Raw genomic sequence first — 16,980 nt, forward strand, 5'->3', positions numbered from 1 at the left:
AACACTACTATGTGAAGTGTTTTGATATTTTTTTTAATACAGTATAGAAAGTCCTACTAAATCACAAGCATCTTTGAGACTTTTTAAACATTTGTGCCCTTTATGTTTTTTTCCCACATATTTGTCTGTTACATAGTGAATCGCTTTCTTAACCACACATACTTTCAGTATAATGGCATCCAGAAGCAGTAGCTTATAGGCCACTGACAGGTTATTGGATGTTGCAGAATTTAAACGTATGTGTTTTACCATCAGATGGATAGCTTGCATGTCAAATTCCTTTAACACACAATTCAAAGCATTTTAAAAGATTTTTAAATATACTGAAGGGACTTTATTTGAAATGCAACACATTTGTAGACCATTTTTAAATCCACAATCTTAAAATTTAAGGGTCAGGGTCCACATCAAATGCCATCTTGTGTTTGGTTAATCCCATCATCTGGTTTATCCAGCGGTAATAAAGGGACACCCGCGTGTACACACCATATTTCCCTTCTTTCGCACAGTCTTCCCCCCAGCTCACAATGCCTGTCAGGAACCATGTGTCATGAATACTGTTTGCGTGAGGACCTCCACTGTCCCCCTGACAGGCATCTTTGGCCTCATTATAGTATCCTGCACAAAACATGACAGGAGTGATCCTGGCACTGCTGGTGTGCTTACACTGTGTCCGATCTGTGAAGGGAACTGTGACTTTCTGTAAAGTTTTAGCTGTTGATCCAAGGAAGCGTGTTCGGCCCCAGCCGCTGACCGTAGCCGGGGAAGACTCCTTCATTAGGGCCTCAGTGAAAGCCTGGGGCCCTATGCAGATGGGTCGGACTATTTTGGAGAATGTGAGAGGGCTTTTGAGGTACAGCAGGGCAATGTCATTGTTGTACAAGCTTACACTGGCATTGTAGCGTGGGTGTATGTGGCGCTTCAAAACCTCACGATCCTGCTCTGTACCCTCGTTGATGTAGATGTTATGCTCCCCTGCAGGTAGAGATATTAGATACAGAAATCGCTTATTCCCTGTATAGATTTACTCTACAATATATCACATGCAGTGGATGTCCCAAAGCAGAAAATCTTCCTTTGTAAGTGTAAAAAATTACATGAAATCAATAACTATTTCAAGGACTACAATACACACAACTTCACAGTGGGACTGCAATAACTATATTTGTTATAGATTAATCTGCAGATTGTTTTCTTGATTGTTGAAACTTGTCGGTGGCAATGACTCTTACCCGCTCGGATGAAGAAGGAGCCTTGTGCTTCCACCAAGCAATGAGCAGCAGTGATAACCCAGCGTTCGCTGAGAATGGAGCCACCACAGAACAAGTGACCACTGGGATGCTGTATCAAGGCTACCTGAATAAAAGAGGGAGAAATGAGCTGTGAGTAGCTCCAAAAACAATTAACATACTGCTGCTGTTGTTTCTTGTCCCTCATGCATTTCCTGCGACAAAGCCTTTACATCCATTAAATACTTTTACTTCCATACAATACCTGCCATGGGATCTCTCCTGGAATGACCACCACACCACCCACAATGCGTTTAAAAGGCCTAGGTGGCTCCTCACTGGGGATCTCAGTGTCATTGTACACCCACAGGGGCAATTTCTTTTGGGTTTGGTTTACTACAGATTTGTTGTCGTAGTCGTAGTCGTAGTCATAGTCATAGTCTGGAAAAGAGCCCGTGGTACTCGCTGGAGGTGAGGGGGAGGATGTAGTGGTGTTCAGTGAGGTGGAGTTCTGCAGACGGCCGAGCAGAGAACTTCTGGACACCTTGCTTACCACTGTCAGGGCGGTTCTGCCACATGGGAATTCATCTGTTGATGTGAGAAAAGAGGAGTCACTGTGGAATTAAGAGTCATTATCATGATATTTAGCAGAGAATTCATTAAGAATACGTTTATACCTTCTGGTTCACAGCTAAGCCCGTCCTGCATCAGTGTGTATCCAATTGCACAGGAGCATTGTGCTCCAAAAGTTTCCATTGAATCACAGAAGTGCATACAGTCTCCATTGTTCACATCACACCTTTTTGCTATAACTGGTGAGAAAAGGAAATCACATTCTTAATTCAAACCCACCCCTTATTACATTCAGTGACATGTCGTTATAACAAAGTATTAACTCCTGCATGTTTTAAAGTGTCATGTATGGTTAAAGTCTGTCTTAAAACAATATTCTGGTGCCCATATGAGCATTGCAAAAGGTTTTACTTGCTGAAATCACTCCTCCTGTTCATACTGGATATTAAAATATGGAAGGGATTCCTTATCATTAGGTATTTTATTTTATTTTTATTTTAAATTATTTTTAAGTCTTTTTAGTATGAAATGTCCCTTTTATGCTTTATAATACTGTAACCCTGGTAGATATCTACTTGATTTGATTAATTCAGAAGACTCAAATTCACTTCAGAATGTATTTTTGCACAGAATGAGGGATGAGGATTTGTCCCCCATCACTTACAACACATTATGAATAGATCTCTTAATGGCTGGTATGGACAGGAAAGGGGAGGGGAATGGAGTGGAGCAAAACTTCAAATGGGCACATAGTAATGTTTAAAGACAGACTTGAACCTATTCTTTAAAGGGTACCTACTACACTGTCAAACAAACGCGTGTGATTCAGGTAAATGCAGACACAGAGAGAGCACTGGCTGCTGTTTTTAGAAAATCCAAAAAGACAGCTATTTTCAGACCTTAAACCAGACTGAGTCTGGATGTGAGCCACTGATTTGATTTACAAAGTAGAAGGGTAAAAAGGGCATCTGGCTGTTTATCCTTTGAGACTGAGATCTGATCAGATCTGATCTCATGTTCCCAGACAATTTGGATCATGTAGCATAAAAATCGAATTTCGTTTGATTACATTTTTTTAATCGAGCCACAGGTCTTTCACTTACCGATCTCACAGTTCCTGCCGGTGAAGCCAGACAGACATGAGCAGGTGTAGTAGCCAATGTGGTCTTTGCATGACCCCTTGTTCAGACAAGGGTTTGGCTTACACTGATTGCCATCTGAAGAAATCCAGACACAGTAGCTCAGCACACATTTGTATTGTACTTTTATAAAGCAATGTTTACTCAAGGAAAAAAGCTGAAAAAAGTCTGAAAAAATCTTCACATAAAAGCATGTCCAAAGAATAACTTTTGCAATGACCAAAGTTTCATTGACAAGGAATATAAAGTGAAAGGTTTCAGAGAGAAGTCAGAGAGAAAATTAACACAACAAACACATTAGACAAACAAAGACACAGCCATGGATGCAATAGTTCAACCATTTTCCGTTTGTGTTGGTGGTAGTCTGTTATTAGAAACATTCTTACCTACATAGCCTGCCCAGAACTCCATCTAAAATACAGTGTAAAGTATCTGATGAGTACAACCAGAAAAAAGAATATGTATAATTTAAAACAAAATAAATATATACCCACTGTCTTTTCATCATTCTCAAAGATCTCTCTGGCCTCTTCCAGGTCACATGCTTCCTCTATACACTCTCTCTCCAAGTTGCCTTTCAGCCACTCCTCAAGCACACCAGTGTTATAGCGTTTGTGTCTCTTGAGAACGCTTTTGGCTGCCTGAACAGACAGGACCACTGGGCCTGAGGCTGGAGTTGGAGTGAGCAAAAAGAAAATATTGTTACACATGCTATGTTTAAGAAACAGTCCTCATCTCATAGATCACAACAACTAATATTTGAAGTCTAGAGATATTCTTTTGTATATCGATCAAGTCAAAAATAGGATCATCCACCTGTCACATGTACTGGCACTCTAAAAGTAAATACTAAATAAACCTAAAAGTCAGAGAGAAATGATTTTTGAGCATCATAAAGATGAAACTTATAATACCTCCATGGCCTAGCTGAAAGTCCAAAAGCAGCAAACATAAGAAAGACAAAGAAAATAGTGCCATTCCAAACAGCTCTGGTATCCTGACACACACTGGACTATTACTCCAAAGTACAAAACTCTGTTTACACATGTACACTCACAACTAGTTGCATGTTTATTTAACATCCAAAAAGCTAGTGTGCAACACCCACATGCACTGGGAGACTCTGGGGATTTCATTTAGATTGCAGGAATGTTTGTTTTTGTTTTTTTATTTGTAAATGAACAACATTAGCAAAATCATGGATTTTCTTTCCCAAGAACGGGACAGAACAGAACAGTCCCAACGGGTCTACTGTGACAACTTATGGACCTGTTTTTACTCTCCACCACTAGGTTCAGCTAAGGTTACCAATGTTACCATCTTCTGAAAAGATAAAAAAAATGATGTGTTCTGCACTGGAAGTTCTTTATTTCAGTACAAAGTTATGCATAAACCAAATACTTAATCAGTTTTTGTTTAGTTATCCCAACTGGATTGCCTAGAGCTAAGGCTTGTATCGATTTCAATTACTTTAGGATGTCTAACAAAATCAGGCAAAGGGACTGCAGATTAAAACTAGCCTGTGGCTAATTCAGGTACATTTAAATTTGTTTTGACTGTTGGTCAATACGTTGTCCCTTCTCAGATGAACAATAATCAAATGTGAATCTTTTGAAAGCATTATAATCACCAAATGTGATTTTACTGTAAATACACAAACATTGAAAGAGAATTTAGAGTGTTTTTTAGTATTTCTGTCTATTTTTTCTATTTTAAAATATACACTATTTACAGTCAAAGTATTTGGTTTTTGCTATTTTCTTCACATTGATTTACTATTTTGTTATTTTATAAAATGCACTTTGGACATTTCACCACAAGATGGCGGACATGCACCTCAGTCATTTAACATCCTTTAACAATACAGTGATCAAGATTGGTGATTGGATCATGAACACCAGGGGTTTTCAAAGTCTGATACAGTGGGCCTTCCATCAGACAAAGCTTGGGAAAATGCGCCTTATCCCCCTCCCTTAGTTTACTTAGTTTTGTTTAATTCCTTGTTACCTACGGGATCATGATTATGTTATTTGATGCCATTAACACTCAACAATTGAGCATGATAGGCTAATATTGCTGACATATTTTAAGACTACACCAAAAAGGTCAGTCCTAAGGCATGCTTTAGTTCCTGAATCTGGGAGACAGTAAAAATCCCCCAAACTTATTTTCCCACTTCAGTTAAATGAGCCTCCCCTGAAACTGTTCTGCCTCCCACTTTGGAAGCCTCTGATGTACACCATTATTTATCATTGCAGCACTGAGACAGCTCAGTTAGAACACATCACCAACCGTGAGAAAAAAATAATAGTAAATCCAATTCATGTAAAGAAAGGACTTATTTGCAGAGTAACTTCAACTATCAGAGGCATTGAGAAATATATTTTTCAAACCTTTTTGTGTTTTGGTAAATGGAGAAACAATATTTATGTACACTTTTATATCTTTATCTATATAATAGCTTCTTTTTGGGTCAAGGATCAATCAATATCCAAGATGTCAAGGGTGACATGAGCTGATTCAGCATGCCAGCTGAAAATTTAACTCTGGTGTCGTTTTGTGGTCTGGCGAATAAGATGCAACCCATCACTGGCTCTGAAATCCCCCCACAGGGAGTCCAAAGTCTTCTCGAGTGTTGGCAACTATTGACCGGAGGCATTTATATTTCATTGAATCGTTCAGAGAATGAATAATTCAACCTTCAGAAATTAACACCGTCTTTGCAATACAAGAGCTACTCTATCCAGTGGGGATTAATATCACAGTAAAGTAGTTTTGAATTTGTCTGGGGACCAAAAAAGATATGCGATGCCTGGAATAACAGAACTTTAGAACATTTTCACAGTATTTGAACTATGGTCGAAAACAGTACTGCATTCACACTCTGCGTTGCCTGTGTTGAGTCATATTTCTACATGTAAGTCTGTTGCTGAACTTTATGACGAGGCTGTGGGCCCAAATGAAATACTTTCAACATAGTTATTCACCCTAGTTTAAATGCAGAGTGGATGCAGACCTTTGACCGAGCTTACTATATACAGGAGAAAATAGCAACAGTGGTTGTTGCTGTTAGCGCTGAGGCGATGACAAGACTGTGTGAGATGGACAGAATGGACGCATGGATGATAGAAGGAAATAAAAATGTCTGACTATTGATTGATGAAGATCTCCCTGACATCTCTGTCTACTCTCTTTCTTTGGCAGCAGCACACAGCTGGGGAGTCTGTGTCTGCTCCAATTAGATTAGTCGCTACAGTGGGGAATCAAGTCAGGGCCTTCACAGATAATGAAAACTCTAAAGCTTTCTCAGTGCTATTGATTGTTACTGTGCAGTAGACCTCAGTCCTTCACCAGGGACACAGTGTCATTTGCAGAGGGCTTATGTTCTGCTGTGGTAAAAAACTTCTCCTGTAGTTGTGAATCAGGATGTTTGTAGAGCTCAAACAAGAGCTTAATGGTTTGGGAAAATCTGTGCAGTGACAAATACACAGTCATAACTGAATTCTTTCTAGCCAATCTTGTGATACTTCAAGGTGAAAACTATTATCACTTTCAAATTGATTAGCACTAAAAAAAACCCCACTAAAACAACTAAATCTATTTTTTAATTGCTGGAAAAGGTTTGTTACATAAATCAGGGCTGTATTTTGAAAAAGGACTTATTCTGATTCATTTACTGTGTCTGGACTGCCTCTATCTTTTGCAGAAACTCTTTCTCTCAGAGTGACCTTACATCTATCTTCATTATTGACTCTCTATGTGTTTTGGCAGTGGCTCTCGGGCACTCGCTACAAAGACTCACTTTGCTGTCTTATTCTAATCACACTAATATAGTTGTCTGTGGTCTGAATAATTGCTGACTGGATTATGTATTCTGGTTTTTAATTGACTACAGTGTGTGTGAATTATGTCTACAAAATGTAAGTGTTGGTGAGTTTGTACACAGTGACATTTAAATGATCCAGTGTTATTGAAGGAGTTCTGTTTAATTCGATCAGCCGCTCTTTCCATGTTTTATGGTGGGATGACATAAGCTCAGGGCTTCTTCAGGCCAGCCTTATTTATACACAGATGCAAGCTAAGGTATCTGCATATGCATCCTTGGTGACAACGCAAGCACTCTGTCTTTCTAGTTTAGTTTATGATCACAATTTTTCCCCTCTGAGCTAGTTCTGGGTGATCAGATCCCTGGCAGTTTGAGGAAGATGAGCTGCTGTCGAGAACATAAAGGAATTGAAGGCTGAACGAGTAGAGTTAGACTCTGGATTCATCGCAGATAGTGTGCGCTTTTAAAGTGTGTAAAGCATTTCATCAGGTGGAGGCAAATTAAATGTTTGTTTTATGGGAAATCCCCATAAGACTCAGAAAGAAACTCAGCAATGTCACCTGCTACAGCAGATTATAGGGAGATGGTGTATTTATATTTGCTCAGTATGGGAAAAAAATTTTAAAAAGTAAAACAGAAGCTCACACAGAAGAAAGTATGTTTAAGGGAATAATTTGACATATGCCTGTTGGGAATTAGACTTGTTCACTTCGACAGCAAAGACAGCAAACCAGAGGAAACCTACAATGTCACCTACAATCACCTCTAACGCTCACTAATTGACACATTATATCTGTACAAAAGCACAAGTGAACTTGTGCGTTTCTCACTCAGTTTTACGAGCTTGTACAGTAATATCCACAGGGCACTCCTATGATGTGAGCTGTAAAAAGAAGCACTGCAGGCCCTATTCCTATCCATCATCCCCCTCCTTTACATAAAGTCATTGACATTAATGTGATATTTGAGAGAGTCTCGCTCCGATAATTAGTACAGTCATTTCTGTCATTTGAAAGCCTGATGTTCACACCCATTCCCCTGCTTGCCCACATGCATCCCCACCAAGCCTAAGACTGTGACATTTTAACAACTGGCTTGGTATTTTGCCAAAGATTGGGGGTAGTGTTTGCATTTACAGGCTCACAACACATGCTATGGTCCAACAGTCTTAAATAGACTAAGTAAAACATAAAAAGCACTTGTAGTTGTAGCAGTAGATGTAAACAGTATAGCATAGTATTTAAAATGTCATATTTTGTTGATTTATCATAATCAATGACTTGATTATGATCACTCCCTGCATGAGTGGAAGACTTCCACACATTTTAAATAAATCTAATGTACTCAAATGGCAGTAAAACATCCTCTTACTGTAGTCCCACACTGGTATGGATTCCATATTACATTAATACATACAGTAATGCTTGGCCAATTTAGTTTAATAGGTAATAATAATAATAATAATAGGTTTAGCTAAATTTGTAAATACATCATTTAAGGGTGCATGTCAATAAGCCCAAAACTGTTTGTAGCTACATGTGCAGGCATGGAACAAATGAAGATGAACTGAGAAAAAGAATCTAATGCTGGGGTTTGCATGAGTATATGTCAATAGTGACGCAGAAACACAGTACCATTGTGAATTCCTAAAAAAATGGGAGCTCAAATCCTCTCCTGGCTCTGTGAGCCGTGATGCAGCCGAGCTGACAGACGCTGCCGGCTCAGGGATGTTCAGCCACCGTTAATGAAAAGTGGAGCTCACATCCCTCCTGGTCAGAAAGTGCTCACAAAGCTCACTGTTTTCCAATTGGATGTCAGAAATGAGTTTGCAAAAGCTACACTGGACAGAGCCAATGAGGTGGAAATGGGTGAAATGAAATTTTCATAATAATAAATCAATTGCAACTTTGCACTCTTTTCATAGAAAGCCATGCTTCAGGTGCTAATAACTCACCTGCTAGCGCACTGACGCAGCAGACTTTATCGCTAGTAAGTAAATGTTGGCTGTGCCAAATACATGTACATCATCTGTCCTGCAGCTGAAATATACCGACTCTGTGACATGAAAGATATAAAAATGCAATCTGCGGAGCAGCCAAGTCAATTATGGGGTGTTTTAACGGGAGACATGAGAGAAATACGACAATCTGTCATACCTTTCGACTCTGACCTTTTTAGTTTCGAAATAACCTGCTGACCTTTTGGCCATCTGACCTTGACAAATGAGGTCAGTATGCCAGAGCTATGTGAAGCTCAGAGATAAATGAGCAGGTGCAACAGTCCCCAGAGCGCTGTGTGAAATCCATCAGTTTTATGTGTGAGCCTATGGAAACACATACAGTCACACACAACATTTGTATGGCCTTTGTTTTCATTATCTGTCCCTGGCTTTTATTATCAACACATTTACTACTTTGCTATTATTCATTATATTCATTTATGATGACAACATGTGAATATTTTATTTGCTTTGTTTGCTGCCCAACACATATGAAACTGACCTTTCCTGCATAAACTGACCTTTCCTGCATAAATCTGCATACTCTTCTCCTCACAGTAACAACTTCCAAAGTATGAACAAGAAAATTTAATCTTTTTTTTGTCCTACATTTACTGAATAAATCTGCATTTTAGTCAGTTAATCTACAGTTAGTAAAAATACAATTCTCTGATAGCAGGGAGTCATGTAACTTTTGGAACACTGAGCGTGAGACAGAAGATTATTTGCGATAATTCCCAGCCATTAAATACAGACACAAATTCAACAAACACTCCTCGACCTCCAACTTCTGTCCACTATCATCAGTACTGCTGTAACAGAACCAGCCTGATTACCTTATCAGCCACACCCAGAGCTTGAATCAGGCTAACAATCAGAAGCAGACAACTAACCCTGCTGCACAACAATGGTGCATTAATCACCCTCCAACACAGCACCACCCCAAAGAATGATTTTTAGAACTGATTCCTAGCACCTTTACTGCCTCCTTCATAAATATCACCTTGGGTGATTTTCAGTCTAGCCAAATTACAAATCAAGCAGCTCCTTCTATTGGTCCAGTGTTGGTCTGTCATCCTATGCAACTGATTTATAAGTCAGCTCGGTTTGCAGATGGGGTGAGTGGCTGTTATCCATGTGATTGAAAATTGATTTTGAACTGACTGCCATAATGAATAGACACTTTCAGAAGAATAAGGCTGTAGCCGGTTATCAAAATTAAGAGCTCATGTACATAATTTCCATTAAAAAACACATGTGTTAAAATGCATAGTGATTAACACGTAGCATGTAAAATATATCTGTAAAATCTAATGTAATTCATAACAAGAGTTTTTTGCATAAAGCCTTTGCAAGCAAAAAGCGTAAAATTTTTGTGCATGGATCAGCGAGATGTTGATTTTGCTGTATGATAATTTGTTCATTCATTCATTCATTCATTCAACACTTCAATCATTCTACCATTATTCCATTCTCTTTGCCCACAATACTCCTTCTAATAATAATTTTCTTGGCCACTGGAATACTAGCGACATGCTGTCAAAAGGTCACAGATAACAAGGGTAGTGTGTGTGCATTTGTGTTTTATGAACACTGGGATCTTGCACACATTACCAATCAATTGTCCAAAATGCAATTTTAAGCAGATCATCATTAAAGTAGGCCGAAATTTGCAGATGTATGGTTGCGCATGTGTGCTAAAATAATGATTGAATGTAGCCTATCTTTTAGAATACATTTCCATGTAAGCCAGTATAAATCTTCATGTTTAAAATGATATGTGAGGTAGAAATAAAATAAACTTTGTAGAATTTACATGAATATGTAACCCAGAGTAGGTACCATAAATATAAATTGAATGTTTTTATGAATTAATGTTTCATAAAAACATTATTCTACTTACTGTAACACTGTATATTGATAAATAACAATATAATAATCTGTTGTAATTAGGTCTGCACAATTAATCAAAATATTATCGTGTGACATTCAAATCGCAGGTGCTGCAATTTTTTGATGAAGGTAAAATATGTGACAAAACTGCATTATAATGAAATACTGCAGAGATTCCCCAGCATACAAACTGTAAGAAAACATTTTTGTATGGTTACAGACCCCAATAAAATGTCACATCATCACGATTGTAATAGTTTCTTCAGTGAAAATGAAAATTGTGATGCAAAAATGATCATTCCCACTAATGGTAAATCATATCGCAAATCGTAATATCTGTCAAGATAATCAAGATGTGATTTTTTTTTTTCTCCATATCGTGCAGCCTCTAATCAAGAGGTACTTATCAAATCTTGGCGCTATAACTGCTGATCTTGTTTGCTTTATGTATTAGCCTGACGTTTATCAGATGTTTATCATGGGAAACAGTTATACATAACAAAAAACAAGAAGTTAAACAGATCATTTTGCTGAGTGTGTGAGCAAGTGTGTGGGGCAATGTGAGCTTAAAGCGCATTTTTAGCAGAAATCAGCAGAAAAACAAAAGTGATTCAGCGTTATTCTGTTGCATTGGTGGACAGCCTGTGATGTGACATCAGAGGTGACAGAGTGTGAGTCAGGAGTTTGCTTGTGCTGTACCAACCGGGCTGCAGGGCTTTGCTTTAAACAGGCTGGGGATGAATGTAGCACTTTACTGCGATGCCCTGCTGGAAAGGTTAAAGAGGACCACAGGCCACAGACACAGTGGGAACACAACCCACTGACATTTACACTCTCTGTAACCCTCACTCTTTATAACTAATTTCCAATCCCAACGTACATGCACATGCCCTGCTGGTGAGTCAGAGCCCTACCTCATTTCCAATGTCTTGTATAACTTATTAGATGTCACCAACACCATTTGGGGTCTGATGATAATATTCCGCAAACATCTCAATCACCTAAAAATACTAAAAATGCTAAAGTACAGTGAGTATATATGATTATTATATAATAGATCAACCATCCCTCCCATTCCTGCTTCTTCATTTGTAATTTCGCTCAGTTGATCTTTTGCCAGCTCAACAGCATACACAACTGAAAGACTTGTGGTACATTTTCTATTACTTATGGTCACATTTTGCCATTGTATCCCATGAAAGGTTACAGTAACAATGCCATAAATTTATGGTTATGTGTACATACAAAATACGTTATTTAAGATTAGGAATATCTAGTTTGGTTAAACCTAGGTTATTGTTTTTGCCAGGGTTTCACTTGCCCTGGTTGAGACTTCTCAACATCACACACTGACATGTAATATTGAAGATTATATCTTTACTTTCATTTAAATTAATACAAATTTTCCTAGAGATGAGGCTCATTGCTCATTTAATAAAGGTAATGTGTTTCTGATTTGCACGTGTTTTGTGTGTTTGTTTACATGTGGTAATGCTCTTTTTGGTAGGCTTAGTGATTTAGACATCCAGTCATTAGACAGCTCCATAATTCTAATAAAATGCTGTGTGGGGCAAGATTTTGTGATTGTTTTCTATACCCAAATTCATCATACATTCATCATTCATTATATCTTGTCTGTCAATATTCACATCAAATAAATCTTCGTAGTTCTGGTTATTCTGAAAAGGAAAATCCATATTTGAAGCTAATGAGAGACTTTAAGAGGCACATAAGGGAATTAGGAAAAGAAACACAGATTTTGACCTAGAACTGAAAGGGTCAATGGCTATTAATCCAGTCTTTATGTGCTTGAAGGTTGTTCAATTTAAAATTCCAGATACATCGTAAAGATTAAAATAGACAGTTTTATGCATACAGTCAACAATGTTAACAGTGTAACCTCCTGCTTACAGTATGACTCATGAAGACCAAATGGCTCACAAAAGACCAAAAGAAAAATAGATAAACGGTGTTTTAGTTATCCTCCTCTGTGTAATATATCAGAAGCTTGAAAGTCTGGTGGCATTAAAATTTGCTTGATTTTAGTTAAATCCGTCTTAGAGTAAATTCTGTTTTTTGAAACTGTAATGATTTGACCACTTGAGGCAAAGCCACTCGTTGAGACAGGCCTCAGTGTGCCTTAGACGTCCCAGGAAGATTCGAGCATGTGAAAAAAAGGAGTCCTGTTTCTTCTAAAAATAGCAACCATATAGATCTTGTAACCTTCAACCTGCAGGTCTTTTCCCACTGCTACCACTGAGTGCTAATAGACCTGCAGGGCTTCGAGATGAGACACAAAGTCTGCAAAAACCTGGATTCTGAATGACAGCTGATAAACTGAATGCTCAGAATTGGAATTATTAGAGTGACCTTTTTATTTTTTTAAAAGTGGATTAAGAGGCCTGAAAACAATTTGGATTTTTGTCTGTCAGAGTTGCTCACGCACAATTTTTAACTGGACGATTAAATACAAGTCCAAGTGAAGGATGAGGTGAAACTTTTAGGCTTCCTCTTTACATGTTTTAAAAGGTAAGGACTCTACTTTCAGCTTTGAAATCTAATACATCTGAACACCAACATGCTGTACAGAATATCTTTCATTATTTGTTAATAGATACCTCACCGTCAGCTGCAACGCTGAAAGAAATGATAGAAAGCAATACCCCACACAGTAAAGTTTGTCTGGACAATCTGCAGAAAGTGCTGGCATAAGTTATCAAATGAAAATATTTCTTTGGTGGGAAGTAGTTCCAGTGAAATCTGTTCACAGTGAGATTTATGGAAAATCCATGGCAAACACATTGTTTCTGGAAATATATATTTCTGTTGACTTTTCAAAGCTCACAAATATAATTCTATTCACCTCCATTGTACTGGGGTGATGACACTAGTCTCGGTACAGATATGGCAAAACCTGTGGAAATAAAACCAAAATCTTTTGTATGGCTAAATGCCACAAGGGGTAAGTAAGAAAATATGTTTTTTGTAAGTTGGGTGGACCTACCCTTTAAAGAGTGGGCTGATTACAAAACAGTGATTGTTGATTAATAAGTGATTGTAGCAGAAGGATCTGTTGCTTTCCATTAAACAGGAACTTGATCCTCCCTTAGTGTTGTGGAATATATAATCATGATTTTTTTTCTTAAACAAAATTAAAAACACAAGTTGATTAAATTAGTTGATTTACATCGAAAACAAGATACATTATGAAACTGTCATACAGTTATTTATATTTATACATTTTTAAAAAATATTATGTTTAAAGATTTGGAGGCTTTTGTTAGGTGGGCTTTTCAGACTATACCCTATCTGCTGCCCACATTGTCATCAGAGAACTTTTCAGCACCTGTTAAGTGTAAGCTCAGAGAACCTTGGGGAAATATTACATCTGATGATACCCGATGCAAAACCATGTCGTCATTTTCACAGTGACGAGTTTTAGCTTGTTGCAGTGATTTAAGTTATCTTGTTTACATATCACTGGTATTATTAGTCTACATCATGTGAAACAGATTGGCCTACCTTTTAAACATAGCGAACATCAGATAATTGTTACAGGTTGGGCATTTAGAGATTGTAGCCTATTTTGCAGAAATAATTCATTTTTAATGAAATTCCGGCAAGTTTACTGTTTGAGCTGTCTAATAAATCTACATTGTGAACCACAAAATCATTTCGTCTGCAATTTATATTTTACAGTTTTATAATCCATGCGAGCAGTTAGTTGGAAACGACCTCTCATGCAAGTCAAACACTTTAGATCATATTAGAAGAAAATGCGCAGACTGTATGTGAATGGGATGACGCATAGCTCTGCAAAGACAACTGAATGAGAGCAACAGCAAGATGGTGAGCGCCATGCAGCATAATCTCCTGCTTTGATTCTTCACCACATCGACAACGAAGCTCACACACCGACTGCATTTGCGGATGGGTGCTCGTTTTCGTCTCGGCAGTGATACTTTAGTAATAAGAACAAAAACGAAACAAACAAATGTCCACGGTGTGAATCGGCGCTGTAACTGGGGGGCGTGCTCTCACGCTGTGTATCCTGTTGATTCTGCCTGCCGAGCGTTTAGAGGAGCAGAGCTCGTCAGTAGGAAAAAGCCAGAAAACCTGGTCGCACACGCTGCACTGGATGGCATTGCTCCCGGGGTTTGTGTGTACATAGGACGGCTCAGTGTTTTCACCTGTTTTTTTTTCTTTTCAACGTTAATTGAAGACCTCTGAAGCGGGGAAAAGACCTGCGCTCTATTTCGCAGCTTTTTGCGCCTGTCCTTTGTCACAGTAGAGCAGGTCGTGATTTTTGTAGCCTATGCAACATAACGGGATTCATGGTGGGAGCGTTTCCTTTCATCAATGTGCATTGATGTAGCAGGAAACGTGGAGGAGATAAGGTAGGTTAAAGCCTGAACACTGGAAGGGATGTGCAAAGGTAGACAAGCACACCACACTGGCTAATTGCTGGTGTTTATTGAAACCATATGGGCTCTTTGACGTGTGAGTGTGGTTGCTTTCATTGATATCCAGTTGATAAACAACCTTGCTTCAATAGTAGCTCCCACGGTCCATTGTCTCGTTATTTGGCCCAAAGTCTGCTTTACCGTTATAAAAGGGACATCTGGTTAATATTTCTCTCTTCACAGAACCCTTATCTCAGAACCTGGAACCTTTGCTAAGGATTGCATTGAGGACAGCCAGCATTTCAAAGGATTTCGATTCTTGTCTAAATCGGGAATTACACATCCAAACTGGGATCTATGAGCGGAAAAGTGGCGAAGCCTAAAGAAGACAAGGATGCTTCCAAGGGTAAGAGGCGAGCCTTGGCTTGCACAGACTGCTTTAACCCTAATTCGCAGGTTTTAACGCGACCATGCACCAATTCATTCCCTACATGGCGCTCACATCACCCTTCGAGTTTAGACTGGAAACAATAGCAGCCACTGGATGGTGAGCCATTTCCCAGCACGGTGCATGTGGATATTGCTGTATGAGATCTAAGCATTTAGGCCTATGCGCTGCATGTGTTGGTTTGAGATCACATGCTTCACTTGCATTGACATGCGGATCGTCAAAAACAGAGGGACAAAGAGAGAAAGCAAATAGACATTGATTGTGAATTTAAAAAAGATGTTCACATTAATAGTAAACATTACAACGTTGAAATTATGACAGTGAACTCATTGTGGCACTGGCATCCTGTTGAAATGTCCCTTTGGGTTTCTCGCTCGCACCTTATCCGCATACTGATTCGCACATTCTCATCACATCTGTATACAACCATGGAGCGCGGAGCCTTTTCGGTCTGCGCTTATGCGCTCATGACCTATGGCTTAAACATCATGTTCTTTTTTTTTACCTCTCAGGGAAAAAATGAAGTAAACTGACTATCCATTGGCATGGACACAGAGCCGAGTCAGACTTGCCAGAGAAACCTGGTGTGACTAATCATTGTAACTGCTCCATCCACACCGGGAATGTGCGCGACACTTTACGCACCGGCACACACATTACTGCGCCTTTATCTGAGTGCTCTTTTTTCGATTAAACAATAAAAGTCTCAGATGGTGGTTAACAATGACGCAGTTTTAATCTGTCAGTAAATCCATTTCCAGACGATGTTCACCATCAAAAATCAGACTGTAGTCCATTGTCCTTTTAGCCTTTTATTGGAATCAGCATTCCTGACTTTCTATTGCTTAAAGATATTTATTATGGTCAATGAACAAACACGATTCTGCTGAGTGTAATATAATAGCAGCCTACATTTACACTGTGGCAGCGTTCCCACCACATCCTGTTTATTTACAGTATAGCAATTCAATTGGATCTCCTTGTTGTCAGGTTCTGGCTCTGTTTAAAGGTACTCACAACAAATCAATAAGCCTAATTGGCTTATTTTGGCAGCACTGCTACAAGTGATGACGTGGCCTGTTGATGTTCAAGTGGTACTTACAGAAATTACACTATAGAGACACTAAATATAGAAATAAACTTTTCTTTAGTTGGTCTTTATACTTACTTTATTTGCAGGCCAATTGTTAATGAACTATTGAATATTTCACCTTATGTACTATATTGAAAACACTGCAATATATATATATATATATATATATATATAATTTCAAGCATCTTGATGTTGCAGCACTGTACCACTAAATACTGTAATTCGTATGTTAATGCATTGTAACCAACAGCAAACGCACTCATATGTAACATTTTACAGTAAGGGACATAACATTTTGAGTAGTTACCAGGGAACAAATGTAGAACTGCTAGTGAAGCAATTTTAGCAGCTGATGATTAGTTAATTAAGAAACA

General features: G+C 38.5%; 2 protein-coding genes across 4 annotated transcripts in view; one reads left to right on the forward strand and one right to left on the reverse strand.

Moving 5' to 3' along the window:
- Positions 1–16: 16 nt before the first annotated feature.
- On the reverse strand, positions 17–4,016 carry f9a (coagulation factor IXa). The gene is made up of 8 exons (XM_038698900.1): positions 3,856–4,016; positions 3,436–3,611; positions 3,328–3,352; positions 2,906–3,019; positions 1,907–2,041; positions 1,495–1,817; positions 1,233–1,356; positions 17–975 (listed from the first exon to the last, which is right to left on the reverse strand). The coding sequence occupies exons 1-8, from the start codon at positions 3,986–3,988 to the stop codon at positions 389–391; spliced, it is 1,617 nt and encodes a 538-aa protein (XP_038554828.1). The 5' UTR covers positions 3,989–4,016; the 3' UTR covers positions 17–388.
- An 8,902-nt stretch (positions 4,017–12,918) lies between these two features.
- Positions 12,919–16,980, forward strand: part of fgf13a (fibroblast growth factor 13a) — a 108,071-nt gene continuing 104,009 nt past the window's right edge. Inside the window, exons 1-2 of one of the 3 annotated variants that reach the window (XM_038698904.1) lie at positions 12,919–13,188; positions 15,306–15,468. In XM_038698904.1, the coding sequence (XP_038554832.1) occupies positions 15,420–15,468 (49 nt within the window). In that variant the 5' untranslated portion in view covers positions 12,919–13,188; positions 15,306–15,419. Of the gene's footprint in view, positions 13,189–14,503; positions 15,057–15,305; positions 15,469–16,980 lie in introns of those variants that run through there. The other 2 variants (XM_038698906.1, XM_038698903.1) reach the window with 2 other exon arrangements.

The sequence above is a fragment of the Micropterus salmoides genome, unplaced genomic scaffold, assembly GCF_014851395.1.
Source record: "Micropterus salmoides isolate LMB-PRFRI ecotype aquatic unplaced genomic scaffold, ASM1485139v1 Ms_hic_scaffold_5, whole genome shotgun sequence".
Taxonomy (NCBI): domain Eukaryota; kingdom Metazoa; phylum Chordata; class Actinopteri; order Centrarchiformes; family Centrarchidae; genus Micropterus; species Micropterus salmoides.